Source organism: Perca fluviatilis, chromosome 2 (genome assembly GCF_010015445.1).
Source record: "Perca fluviatilis chromosome 2, GENO_Pfluv_1.0, whole genome shotgun sequence".
In the NCBI taxonomy this organism is placed as follows: domain Eukaryota; kingdom Metazoa; phylum Chordata; class Actinopteri; order Perciformes; family Percidae; genus Perca; species Perca fluviatilis.
In genome coordinates this window covers 29,383,465-29,398,278 of record NC_053113.1, presented here as the reverse complement: position 1 = coordinate 29,398,278, position 14,814 = coordinate 29,383,465, and the positions used below count along the sequence as shown (strand labels likewise).

Here is a 14,814-nt window from a genome sequence, read left to right as displayed (position 1 = left end):
GTGTGTGTGTGTGTGTGTGTGCGTGTGTGTGTTGTGAGTGTTTGTCCGTGCTTGTGTGTCGGTCGGGTGGGAGGGGGGAGGGGGAGGGGGAACGAATTGTATGCACTTTGTGCAAAACAAAATCTGATTGATTTGTAATGCTGAAATAGTCATTAGATAGTTGCATGCAGTATGGACGCCACTATAAAGCTACTCAAGATGGGCTTCTCTCCCTGATCTCATCAGAGATGGCTCTCCTTCTTACTCTTCTTCCCTCCTCCTCCTCCTCCTCGTTGTTATCCCCTGTCTCTTCCTCCTACTCCCCTTGCTCTCTGTCTATTGTTGGCATCCATTGTTCAAAACAGGTAATCTGGCCTTTGAACTATGTATAGGCCTATACTAAAGCAATGATTGGTTAGTGTTCAGTTATGACATAATGTGTTTGCAAATGTGAGAAGTGTGTGTGTGCCCTGGTAAATAAGTGTAGCATTTTGATTGGTTGTGTTTAGAAATGGATAGCAAGTCACTTCCTGTTAGATTTCTGTGTCTTAGGTAGAGAATTGTGTGTAATGTTTTGAAAAAAGTGTTTTATGCTATTGAAAGCTGAGTGAAAGGCTGAGAAATAGCTTATGGTTTTGGAGATTTGCTGTGTAGTTTTGCACTTTGAGTGAGAGGTTTCAAAAATCGTGTGACATGAAAATATTTTGTGTGTAAGCAGTTGGAAAAAACTGTAACAACTCACATATATGACAAAATGAAACACTGCAATCAAAACTTAACACTCCTTTCTAAAAATGAAATTCTTGCAACAAAACCATACACATAAGCACCATTTGAATTACTCTTTCATATCACCAGCAACACACTGATGGGCTTTATATAAAACACTGCAGTCTTTATGTTTCAATTTTTTTGTCATTTTCTCAGACTCTTCTGTAAAACTCAAAAGTAGAATTTTTGCAGTAATCAAACAAGAGTTGTTGTTTTTTTAAATAAAGAAAAATAGAATCACAAATCATCAAATTTAGTAACAAAACAAAAGTAAAAAAAAACAATTACTGGAAAAAAACAGACTTGTTTTGTGTGTTTTCAGGTCTGTATATAAGTTCCTACAATTGCCAGATGAGTTTTGCATTTTGAGTGTTTTCCCAATGACAACAGGAGATTTCATTTTTGAACAAAGTGTCTAATGTAAGAAAACATGTGTAGTGTTTCGCAATAAGTGTGTTAAAGAATTGCAAGCAAAGTGCAAAGTTGACAATGTGTTTAAGCTATGGTTACACTGTGTTTAAGGTATGCTACAAGAAGTTTAGGTTTTGAGGCTTTGGTCTAAGCATTTGTTTTTAGTGTGTAAGCAATGGGCAAAAACTGTAATGTCAAGTTGTCATAATCAAGACAACCCAAACACTGTCTATTTGTCATGACAAAAACCGAATGATACTTAATAACAGAAGTCCTAAACGTTTATGACTTGTTTATAACGTTTATGACACGTTCATGACAGTGTCATGTCACGATTATGTCGATACCTTCAAGTAAAGTGTTACCATTTATTTTGTCTGTAGTAATTTACGTAATATCTAGAACAAAACTTACAAACTACAGGTATGTAATAGTAACAGAGAGTTGTGGGGCTAATCCTGCCTCTCTCCAGCATCAGGCCACATGTTTTCATCAACAGTTAGTGTGCAGTTTTACTACAGTAAAGGTAGTGTTTTTCAGCTTTTTTTTTAAAGCTGTGTATGTAACCTCAGACATCTTACCTGGACATATTGGTATCTTTGTTCTTTTACCTGTTCACTGTTTCTCTTGAACTGTACAGTGAATAACTGCTTCATTTTTATTTGGTGTTTCTTTATTTACAAAACAAGGCTTTCTGAGCTTTCCCTATATATACAGTATGTGTTCACTATACTAACAAATATAAAACAAGACACCTGTTTAGGCTTTCAGCTGAAATTGAAAGCAACAGTGTTTGAAATGCACCAGACTGAAATCCATTCTGTTCTGAATGTGTGGTTAACAGTTTCTGACAGCAGTGTGTTAGCCTTTGAACAAATTGCTGTAAATCTACAGTGTTGTGCAGGTTGTGGTCAAAGTCATGAGATATGTGTGCAGAGTTTTGAAAACTGTGTTCAAGCAATAAAAAACAAACTTGAGTTTGGTCCACATGAACTGCTGTGAACACATGTGGTTTAGCAATCGAAAAAACAACAACTAATAGGCTACCACTCTCATGTCTTATTGTAAATATGGTGGCAGCAGCTGAAGGGAACAAAATGCACCTCTGACATGTTTTTACCTGTGGACACAGCCAAGCTTTCTGTATCCTTTTTTGTTTTTGTTTTTAAAGATTATTTTTGTGGGCTTTTCCACCTTTAAACTTTGACAGGACAGCTAGGTGAGAAAGGGGGAAGACATGCAGGAAATCATCACAGGTTGGATTCGAACCCTCTCAGTACATTGAGCCATGAACCCGGCCACAGCTTTCTGTATACTTGCTCCTATTTCTAGTCTTTATGGTAAGCTAAGCTAAACAGCTGCTTGTGATAGCTTCATATTTAGAGTTTGGCGATTCTGTACATGAGAGTGGTATCAATCTTCTGATCTGACTGACTGAACAATCACATTTTCCTAACATTAAAAAAAACTATTTCTTTAAGAGCATAATATTTGTGTGAACAAAGTGTGCAAATGACAATTCTAATAACTGAAACAGGTCATCCATCGCAAATTATGCAGATCCTACAGCAAATGCAACTGACTAAAGATAGATGACTCCCATCTCAAATTAAGTTTTCCATCTGTTCACAGGAGCAGATTTTGGTGCAGAATGTCAGACTCCCCTACATTTTCCCACACAAGGGCAAAGTCTCAAACATCAACCCCTCAGGCCAGCCTACACACCTGTGAGCCCGGTGGGACCTCCTGCCAGCAGATGGCAGAATCACAGGTACTGATGAGCCACCTCAGGCCTTCCTGTTTTAACCCCAAACAGCTTCTTCTGTGTAACACTGGAAATATAAAATGTGACCCTGCTTGTATAGTACATGGACAAATGGCCTTTGCTTTCCATGGGGTTTCCAAGGACTATTGTTTTTAAAGCAAATTATTTACACCTTAAAAGTTAAAAATTAACATGTTATATCTTGTTTGTGTAACCTGTACAAACAATATCTTATAGGGGGTTATGTGCCACACTATTTCTTGGCCGGGTGCAGTGACTTGTGCTGTGAGGCCAGGCTAGCCCTTTCCCATTGTTTCCAGTCTTCATGCTAAGCTAAGCTAACCAGCTGCTGCCTGTTGCGTCTAATTCTCAGCAATAAAGTTAAAACGCATATTTCCCAAAATGTTGAACCACTCCTTTAACCTGTCAGACAGTTCCAGAAAGTTAAGAAATAAAGGAACTCAAGTTGTAATTATGTAAACATGTTTGTTCAGGTTAAAAGGCTGTTCTGGTTCATGTAGTTTATTTATACTATGAGAGAGGAAGTTTTCTAGCAATGGCCTCAGGGGATTCCCAGTAAGCATCTTGGCAGCTTCTTGGTCCAGAAATGGGAGTGGATACATGATTGAAACATTGAACCCAGCCCTGATGGATTTATCAACAGTTAGTATAGATTTATTGTGATTTGCATGTTTAATGATTTGTATCCACTGTGATTTTGATCACACCACAGACTAAAGTTGGCAGGGCTGTCTGCTTCACCCAGAAAGAAAGCAGCACCTTCAGCTTGAGGACCGCGGCTTTGAACAGGAGGCACAGCGCTGATGGGACCATCGGTTTAGGGTCAGGATCAGCACCGGGACGAGGCTCCGTTGACACTGACCGTTTCCACCCATACCGTCGACAGTTCAGCGATGGAGCAGTGACAGCTGCGGGTTGCCTCCAACAGTGCTCATCTTCCTTCAGCTGTCTGCAGGAGGTGTGCAGCTCTGACACTCTTTCACACAGCTCAAGCAGCGAGGCAGCAACATCCTGGGACCAGTACAACGGCAGTGTTCAGGTTTGTAGATTTATGTTACACTTGTTTTACCCTCACCTATCCTTTCAGTTTGTGCAATCCAAAACAACAAGTTGATGATGAAATGTGTTAAAGATGCATTACACTTTGTTCCTCATATGTTAGGACTATTACACAGATACCTGCACACAGTGATCATTCATTAATAACATAAGAGAGTTCATTTGAATGCAAAAAGCGGCTATAATCAATGTTTTTTATAGTAACAATGTATCATGTGACAATGTGAAATGGGGTCGCTCGTAGTGATAAACCTACAGAGAATTATCACCTGAATCTGCAGCTGAACTTGTTTCCGCTGCCCCGAAGGGATCAAAAAAATCTGTTATTGCTGGTTTAAAGGTGTCAAATTACGCCTTAACATCAATTTTAGACACTCTGACATCACTCCATTAGTGCATGTATAGGTTCTAGGCATGTTTATGTTTATTATTACAAATGAATACAGTCTAGATGGCTTTTCCAAACAACTTCCTCATTTTTGCAGAGTTCCTACCCAAAACTACCAACTCTACCAGCAGAGCCCTCCTGCTTCCTGTCTCAAAGCTATCCATCCTACAGCTCATCGAGCCCTCTACAACAGGTGAGTGAGTGAGCTATCAAGGAATTTGATGTATGTGATGATTCAAAACGTGAGTAAGAAATATTTAGGTTTGAGGGTACCACAATAATCTATACGAGCCAAGATAATGCCACCCAATTTGTTTCAAAAGCAGCAGGCAATACATATGACTCAGCCAAAGCAGATAAACTAAAAGGTCATAAAGTGTGTGTGTGTGTGTGTGTGTGTGTGTGTGTGTGTGTGTGTGTGTGTGTGTGTGTGTGTGTGTGTGTTCTACAGGTCTCATCTAGACTGTATCTTAATAATGATCAGTCCAACAGCTCAAAATATTGTCTCCAAAGTCTCTCCAATCAATCACACCAGGAGAGCACCACACAGTCCCACTTCCCCAAGCCCATTTACTCATACAGGTAACATGTATTTGCCAACATCCGTATTTCTGTCTACCTTTACACAATCATATGTAAAGCAACAATGTGCAGAATTCCACATGTAACATAACACATACATAAAATGCTAATGTAAAAATGTTTCCTTCATGACGGCAGCATCTTGATCTTCTTGGCTCTGAAGAACAGTAAAACAGGAAGCCTGCCAGTCAGTGAGATCTACAGCTTCATGACTGAACACTTTCCCTATTTCAAGGTACCAGGATTAATGTTTTCTCTATTAAATGCTGATTTTAACCAAAAAAATATTTTTCAGTTCAGCACAAGCAGAACTGAAAAACAAAATGTTGCTGTGAAGTTCAACACTTTAACAACCCATACAGATATTCTACTCCAGCAGTCTCTATAGATCAATCGATAGTCTTTCAGTAGTAGATCAGTAGCTTAAGGATTCACGTTTAGGTTTATGTTTTGTTGTGCACATCCCTTCAGATGGTTAAAGCCTGATTCAATAGCAGAAAAAGTTGCTATTCCATCATTGGCAACAACTGCCTACACTGCAAAGCAAAAAGGGAGATGGACTTAAAAAAAGAGTCTAAAATAGAGTATGAAAAGGCAATAAAACATGCATCAATATCAGCAAAGTGTTTCAGAGATGGAGAAAAATTTTGCTGCGGCTCTAGCTAGCTGGATCCTTGAATCACAGTATGTCATTGCAAAGGGCTTCAAAAAGAAATCAGACGGTAATTATCATAGAATTGCTGCTATATAAAGGCATTCAGGATCACAATCATGATCAGGATGATTGAAAGAGATGACTGGTACTTGTACAGGTTACTGAGCGTGTGCATATGCCCATGCTTGTCTGGTGGGAGGGGCTCTGGACAGACAGGGGAGAGCTGCAGGAGGAGGGCTGTATTTTCAAATTCTGTTTTTTTTGTTGTTGCTTTTTCCAGAAATCTGCCACCCTTACTCCCTAATGATTAATGACATACTGCAAAAATCAATGTGCCAAATCTACACCTGCAGCTCTGAGGCAGTGTGTGTGTGTGTGTGTGTGTCTAATAAGTAAAACCGAAGAGATATCATAATTATATGTACTTGATAAATTCAAATTTTCTTTAATATTAATAAAATCAGGCAGCTGCAGGGTTGGACCTCTTTTTGAACCCTGGTTCGTCACAAATACTGTACATTCTTCAAAGGCTTGCAGGTATCTACAAATCAAATAAGTTCAGACTCACCTCTGGAAAGAGCTCAAAGACTTGCTGCCATTTATATTCAAGAAGGTACCTTATAGATGGCTGCTTTCCAAACAGCTGCCTGTAACATTAAACACAGGCTGCAGGGCCAGAATACACATGAGGCAGATGATAAGTGATACTCCACAGAAAGTCAAAGTATTTTTGCAAAAGCTGTGATTTTTAAAATACTATAATAAAGTTGACAATAATTGTCATAAAGTTGACACAAATTGTCATAAAGTATGTTTGAGTTCATTTCAGTTCAGTGGACACTTGCTATGGCATGAGAATATTAAACATTACAAAGGGTGGACAAATGAATACACATTTATTTATAAGTGGTGTTTAATGTGACACATTCAGGCAGTGGGTGAGAGCTGCAGTGAAACCAAATGTCTTCATTGAACATGAAGAGAGTTAATGCCAAGATACTGTAGGGCAACAAAGGGCATGAAAGTACAATCATTTTTAGCCACATTAGTGGTGTGGCACCAGGGATGCTAATGTCAGTCGTTGTGTATATTTTCACTGTATATATTTATTTGAACAATCAATCAATCAATCAATCAATCAATCAATCAATCAATCAATCAATCAATCAATCAACCAGGATTAAGCAGTTGCAGCCTTACTCCGTTGCTATGCCTTGAACAACCCTGGCCTCAGTGAGAGGGCGAGGCAGAATGACAGATAAAGGATAGAGGAAGGCTCTCTCTGTCAAAGAGTTCTTGAATGTGGGAACAGATTCCAGGGGGCACTTCAGTAAAAGTCTCATTGTCTTTTGGGAAATAATTGCACCTAAAACTCAGAAATACATCATAACATGGTGACAATTATTGTATTTTTATTTGAAGCGTGTTTCAAAAAGCATTTCATTGTACGATGTAATAATATGTTGAGCACGTGACAAAATGAACTTCAAACTGTCTATTTGATGGATTGCCATGAGATTTTGTACAAACTTTCATGTCCCCCCTAGGATGAATTTTAATAACTTTGGTGGTCCCTTAACATTTCATTAAGCGCCATCAACAGGTCAAAATGTGTATTTGTTCAATTCGTTGGTTTATGACTATATACCTGCAAAACTCATGACATTTCTATTAGCCTCAGCTGTAGGCTACTGGCGGATATGTGCTAATTAACAAATATCCGCATGCTAATATGCTAAACTAAGATTGTGAACATGGTAGATACATAACTGTTTAACATCAGCATGTAAGCATGCTGATGTTAGCATTTAGCTCAAGGCACTGCTGTGCCTAAGGACAGACTCACAGAACTGCTGGTGTAGCTGTAGACTCTTGTTGAATTATCTTTGGCTATTTTGCACTTTCCAAAGGAACTAAACACAGTGCGTAGAGCTGAAAATGTGTTGATTCAGTCGATTGACATTAAATAACTTGCCAACTATTTTTAATTTCAATGAATTGCTTCAGTCATTTTTCAACATTCACTGGTTCCAGCTTGTAAATATTGTCTTTGGCTTATGTAACAGAATGTCATATATCATTGGTCGGACAAAACAAGCCATCTGAAGATGTCACCGGAAGATAATATTTTACAATTGTTTTTTTTTACAATTTTATATAGAATATGATATGACATATTCTGGTAGCGCAGTAGATAGGATGTTGCAGCCCTAATAAAGTGTGCTCAGTACTTATCTTCCTGTACCACTCTGAATAGCTGCTTTAAACCTTTTATTTCCCATCTTCTGCATTTATCTACCACTCTCTGTTGTCAGTCAGCTCCTGATGGATGGAAGAACTCTGTGCGTCACAACCTCTCCCTGAACAAGTGCTTTGAGAAGGTGGAAAACAAAAATGGGAACTCGTCCCGTAAAGGCTGTCTTTGGGCTCTTAATCCAGCCAAGGTGGAGAAAATGCAGGAGGAGCTGCACAAGTGGCGTCGCAAGGACCCTGTCACTGTTCGCAGGAGCATGGCGAAGCCAGGTGGGTCCCCTAAATGAGAGGAAATCAAGTGGGAAATAATGTTTTTTTATTTATTAATTTTTTTACATAAGATTGATTTTTACAATGGATTCATTACAGTAAGATTAAAAGGTCAAAGATCTACTGTAAAGACATTTGCCATTTTAATCAGTTCTTGCTGATCTGACCTGTACTTTTTAATTTTATTAGGCTATATATTTGGATTCAAATTTGATTCAAACACTTTTTCTACAGAAGACCTTGATCGGCTTCTGGGAGAGAGACCGGACAAGTTCAGGTCTGTGCCACTTTACACCAACCCAGCTTTGTTATCCAGAGTGGCCCCTATCTACGGCACCACCTCGTCATCTTGCACCCTAGCCCAGCTCCGACCACCCTACCTACCCGTTCAGCGTCCACAGTATGCCCAAGTTCAACCTCAGCAGTCCCGTTTCCTTCCCCCTGCCACTGCTCACCCCAGCAACTCATTTGCCCTGTACTCACCATGTGGACGGCTGCCTACAGCTGGCGTCCCATCAGCCACTGGAAGCTTGCACTCCCCCGTGACTGGTAAGATGCCACCTGTTTACAGTGCCGCCCTACATGCTGAGTTCAGCTCCAGGAACATGCAGGACTTGCTGTTGGATGGAGACGCCAGTTATGACATTGACACACTCAACCCCAGTCTGACTGACCTGCAGCTGCAAGGTATGAGAATCAGGCAAAGAAAGAAAGTTCTGAATCAATTACACATACTGTACACACACACACACACACACACACACACACACACACACACACACACACACACACACACACACACACACACACACACACACACACACACACACACACACACACACTGTTATGCTAACTAGCTATTTTCAGCTCATAGCATGCTAGCAATTGCTTTCCTCATTTTGTAACTGGGATGTCAAAATGTGGCATCATATTGTTTGATGTACAAACTAGTACAAAGTCTGCCTTTGTCGATTAACAAAAATCCTGTCTGTATTAAACCTTTGTGCTGCTATCAGGCCTCAGCAGACATTTTCATGTCAAAGAAGCAAAAGCACAGGTTCAATGAATTACATTAACAATGGCTCTGTGACATTTTGTTTTATTTTTCGTCATTCTCTGCTACACCTTTTTCACAGCAGACATTTTGACTTATCAAAGCAGAAAAGGCACGTGTACGGCACATAGTATGGCAAGCCCTTTGAGCATTTATTCCATATCCTTGATTTTAAAAGCCACGATCCTCAACTAGTAAAAGCCAAAATTACTAGTTCACTAGTTGGATTGTTTCTGGATGTTACTAGTTAACTAGTGCGGTCCAAAATGTCTACTTGATAACTAGTAAAGGCCAAAGTGCACACTAGTTAACTAGTAAGACAGTGCTAATGAGGAGGAGGAGGGGAGAGGGGGATTTGAGGCTTCCTGTTCGGTCTCCACTTCAAAATAAAAGATACAAACCAATCAGGACTCAGGATTTTGTTGTATCCCGCCTACTTAATTTGCATGTTGCACACTAGTTAACATGTTGCCCCGAGGAACTTACATGTTAACTAGTCAAGGCGAAAACATTCACTAGTTAACTAGTTGATGCCTGTTTGGACCTTGCTAGTTAATTAGTGTGGTGGTGTAACTGTCATACATGTTAACTGGTGCCATTTCATCACATCAGTAGTTGAATCAGTGGAGCGTACATGTTAACTAGTATTAATTTTTGTTGAAGTAGTACAATGGGAACATCAACTAGTGTGCCGAAAATATATACTAGTGCGACGGAAATATATACTAGTGCGACAGAAAGCCCAACATGTTGAACAAACGTCTCACTAGTGGTGCCCAGACGCTTACTAGTGCTGGGTGAGGCTCAACTAATTAAAGGAAAGATCCAACATGTAAGAAAAATTGTTCAACATGTTCAGGACAGAGTCCAACTAGTGAGACAAAATGTCTTCCACTAGTTAACCAGCGAGGAAAACATCAGTGTCACTAGTTAACTAGTGAGTCATTTTGAACCTTACTAGTTAACTAGTGAGGTTGCACCAGCAGACCGAATTGTGATAGTGTAGCTGGAGAGGTTTTGCTGGCTGTTTGCACAACTTAAAAAAATAAAATAAATATATATATATATATACACAGTATATCTTGTCCGTGCATGTTAAATAAATTGTATTTTGTTTCTCTATTTCGTTACACACACACACACACACACACACACACACACACACACACACACACACACACACACACACACACACACACACACATCTATGTGTCATATATATATATATATATATATATATATATATATATATATATATATATATATATAAGCTTATTCATTTCAAAACAGCCAAACAAAAGCAGTTTGAGGTAAAAAGATATTTTTGTCCTAATGCTATAATTCATAATCATGATTCATTAAATACAAAATATTGCATATATTTGTGTTTTACTGTGAAAAAATACATCAAGCTGAGGATTTTTAACAGAAAATACAATGTTCTATGTTTTTTTCATTGTGGTTAATATAAAAAATAATCACGTTTTCCTCTGGATAGTGTATTAAGGAGCGGGATTAACACAGAAAGCTCTTCAGGCTTTCGAGGGTTAAACTTTGGCTACAGGGAGTTCTTACTGGAGAGTCAATAGAAAGCCTTAAAGCCCCTTGTCCCTGTCTCCTCATTAGCATCGTGTGCTACTAGTTAACAAGTAAGCATTTGGGGCTTCACTAGTTAACTAGTAAACATTTTGGACCCAACTAGTTAACTAGTAAAGTCAAAATATATCTCACTAGTGCCACTTGTAGGCTTTTTGACGTCACTTGTTAACTAGTAAATATTTTGGGGCTCACTAGTTAACTAGTAAGATAAAAAAGAGGCTTTAATGTGTTAACTAGTAAACATTTTGCCTTAACTAGTTAACTAGTAAGCAATTTTGGCTCTCACTAGTTAACTAGTGCAGAGAGATGTAGCTCACTAGTAAACTAGTAACCGGAATTCATGTTTACTAGTTGACATGTCAGAGCTTTTGCAGCTCACTAGTTAACTAGTAGGGCTTTTAGTGTTACTAGTTTGGTCCACAGGACCACTAGTGCGTCAAAGAGCTGACAAGTTTGGACTTTGGTGCTACTAGTATGCTGCTCGGCGTCACTAATAAGGCTTCTGCTGTAACTAGTTAGACAGATGTTCCAGTAGCTGCTGAAAAAAAGTGACAAGTAAAAGATTTTGTTCAACTAATAAGACAAAATATCCAACTAGTACAAACAAGTGTTCAACTAGTACTGACAAAAAGCCAACTAGTGGTCGTAACAGTTTGACAGTGAGCCATCATGAACAGTACCAGGACCCAGAAACTGAAGCAGCTAAATGGAAATTCAGCCATCATTATTTTTTTTTATTATTTACACCTGTGCTTTTCTTGCTGTGACATGTCCAAATGTCTGTTCTTTAATCATGGAGTTAAAGATATGTCTTCATTTTTGCTCAGGTAACTTGTGGGAGGAGTTACAGGAGGACAGCCTGCTGTCTGATCCACAATTTACCACCACAACCCCATCCACGACCTCTGCCCTGCAGGACCACAGCGTCCAGACCAGTGGCCTTCAGGCCACGCCACCTGACGGTCAGACATCAGAGGTGACTGCCGTCGTTCGACGAAAAGCTGAGTATGAGGACGAGAACGCAGACAGAAACTTTGAGCAGCATGGCTGTTTGAATGGACTGCATCCTGTGGCTTATTCGGGGATGGAGAGTCTAGCTGGGTATCTGACCTCCTGTACCAAATCCATCTCCTTAATGTAAATACCTGACTGTTTGGGCTCGTTCACACTCCCTGACCATTAATGTAATATATTAACCTGAATCGGGAATATTGTTGCAAGCAGCGTCATGCCACAGTATTTGCTTGGTGGTTATTTTACCCATCAAATCCTCTGTTTACCATAGTGTGACAAACTGTGGTGGAAACAGTTATATCCTTTTTGGCTGTTTAATACACATGTCTTTCCCACCATTTATTTATTTGCAAGAGCTCCTGTTATAAAAAGTATAATATAAAACATATATATGTTGTTGATTTTATTGATGCATTAATATATTTGTGCATTCTTGCCATTTCAGTTATTTTAGTGAGTTTATACCAGATGATGAATTGCTTTCTCAGTATCCAAGGGTTAGGTTCCTCCATATTAGAGAGTAAAAAATATAAACACACATTGTTGGAGGATGTCCTCTGCTTCAGCACCTTACATTAAACTGGCTGCAACCTGTACCACATGTACAGTTGCCTGGATTATCCTGCCGTCTTATGTGAACTGATTAAAATTCGCTTAACTCTGTTTTTTTTTCTATTTTGACTCAAGTGGATCTAAAATGAGCCTGTTACCTTACACACTGTTAATTATTGCTTTTCAGTTCTGGCTGCTTTTCCAACTATTGAATGTGTTTATGGTTAAAAAAACAACAACACAAACCTGTGAGAGAGCGTATTGTATATTTTACAGTCATAAACTCCACTGTGATACTGGCTCAGCATAAGAAAAGCTGTTTACACTGACGTCTAATAACAATGCTTGCCTGATGGACGATGATAGGTGGTGTCATGGCAACAATGCAGTAAGACTGTTGTCACAGAAGATGGCAGCAAAGATACTTTGTGACATGTAGCTTGTTCAATCTTCTGATGTAACAGTCACATCTTTAACTTCCTGTTCCTATTTCAGTTGTTTTCTACATTATGTAGCCTGATAAACATGCGGAAAATACAATATAGACCACCTGCAAACTTTATTTACTGGCATTATTTTAGCACTTTGGGTTACTGAGTTTCAACAATCACTGTTTATGTAAAAGCATTGGCCTAAACTGATTAAAGAGTGTTATATTTAAGTACATTTTGAACTAGGTAACTGGTAACTTTTTTGTGTGGAAAAGCCTTACCTGACACACATTATTACAGTTTTTCTCGATTGCTAAGACACATTTCTTGAAAGCTACTCTCCTTTTCTCTAAACTGTGAACACAAAACCCAATTTTCAAGCTACATTCACAAAACCTCAGACTCTTCTTGCAAAACCAAACTTTCACCTCAAAACAGTTCAATCTGTGCTCAAAACTGAACTATGTTGTCAAATCGTGCCCCGAGTCAATCAAAATTAAAAACACTACTGAACAGTCACTAAACACTATGTAGAAAAATAGAAAACACAATGCTCAGGACATGAAGCTGGAGAAATAAATGTTTATTGTTCACTGTAGGCTAAATGCATGTTGCAAAACAAAAATAAACTGTGCATTTAGCACTTTTACAAAAAGACAAAACAGAAATCTTGTGCATTTACACGTAGCACTTGTAAAAACAAACAGAAATCTTATGTGTTTGCCACTTGTGTACAGTAAGCCCATGTAAAAATAAAGTACAAAAATATACAAATAAGTGCATTACTCAGCCACAGCATCATGTCTCCGTACTGGGTCAGGCCACAGGACTTCATCCACATCACCGGCCACATTTTGTCTGGCCGCACCGGGGAAAAAACCCTGGCATGCCATATCCAGGCTTGGCATGCCTCCACACCTATGTCACCACAGGCAAGTCCCATGGCTTGTAGGAGATTTACCCTGGTGTAAGGTTGGCGTTCATATACCTTCCACCGCCATGAGGAGAATAATTCCTCAATGGGGTTTAGGAAAGGGGAGTACGGTGGAAGGCAAAGATTGATACAACCTTGATTCATATTGAACCACTCTCTAACCTGGAGGGCTCTGTGAAAACTCACATTGTCCCAAACAACAACATAGATGGGATGCTCATCCTGCTGCCCTAACAGAGCATCTCGCATGTGATTGAGGAAAATGAGGAACTGGTGAGTGTTGTATAGCTGTTTCATGCGCAGTCTGTTGCGCTTGAGGACACGATCAACAGTAGAGAGGCTGACACTGTTGATACCCTCAAAATGTACATGGTCCTCAATGATCTTCTGCTGAATTTCACTCAGTTTAATGGCATTGTTCTCACGGACCATATCAACAATTAGGGTCTCTTGGTGTGGGGAGAAAATACCTGTCCTCCCACCCCCATGTGGCAGTTTTTCAATTCTACAAAAAGAGAACATGGAGTTACAAAAAATATACATGGAATATTAGGCCTACAAACAGTTAGACCAACCCTCCATTACAATACTACAGTACATTGGTACAGTGATGTACTGAAACATATATTTACTTACAGTATACTATGGTACAGTATATAGTATGTCATACAGTAATTGCTGTCACCATTTACATACTGTACTATAATGTCAAAAAAGGTAATTACCTGTTCTCTTCTCTACATCTTCGGATTATGGTGGACACAGTGAATCTACTGATGTTTGGTTGTACCGTTTGTCCAGCCTCCCTCATGCTCATACCATGGACAAGAACATGGTCAATCACAGTAGCTCTGATTTCATCAGATATTACTGTTCTTTGTCTTCGCTGACCACCACGACCTCCTCTCACACAAACTCTTCTTCTCAGATTTCTATCCATTGTAGGGCCTCACAAACCAGTGCTCTCTGAACTGGCTTATATGTTCCCTCACATCATTAGCCACAAGTGTGATACATTTTGAGTTGTTGTGTTCAAGTGGTGACAACTGTGCTTTAATTGTGTTTGACTTTTGTCA

At 39.2% G+C, this 14,814-nt stretch overlaps 1 protein-coding gene across 1 annotated transcript in view; it reads left to right on the top strand.

The window, feature by feature from the left end:
• Nucleotides 1-12,175, top strand: part of foxn1 (forkhead box N1) — a 21,080-nt gene extending 8,905 nt beyond the window's left edge. Inside the window, exons 2-9 of the mRNA XM_039821887.1 lie at nt 2,794-2,932; nt 3,660-3,986; nt 4,492-4,587; nt 4,846-4,976; nt 5,115-5,211; nt 7,947-8,154; nt 8,389-8,841; nt 11,635-12,175. Coding sequence (XP_039677821.1) covers nt 2,794-2,932; nt 3,660-3,986; nt 4,492-4,587; nt 4,846-4,976; nt 5,115-5,211; nt 7,947-8,154; nt 8,389-8,841; nt 11,635-11,948 — 1,765 coding nt within the window. The 3' untranslated portion in view covers nt 11,949-12,175. The remainder of the gene's footprint in view (nt 1-2,793; nt 2,933-3,659; nt 3,987-4,491; nt 4,588-4,845; nt 4,977-5,114; nt 5,212-7,946; nt 8,155-8,388; nt 8,842-11,634) is intronic.
• Nucleotides 12,176-14,814: the final 2,639 nt, after the last annotated feature.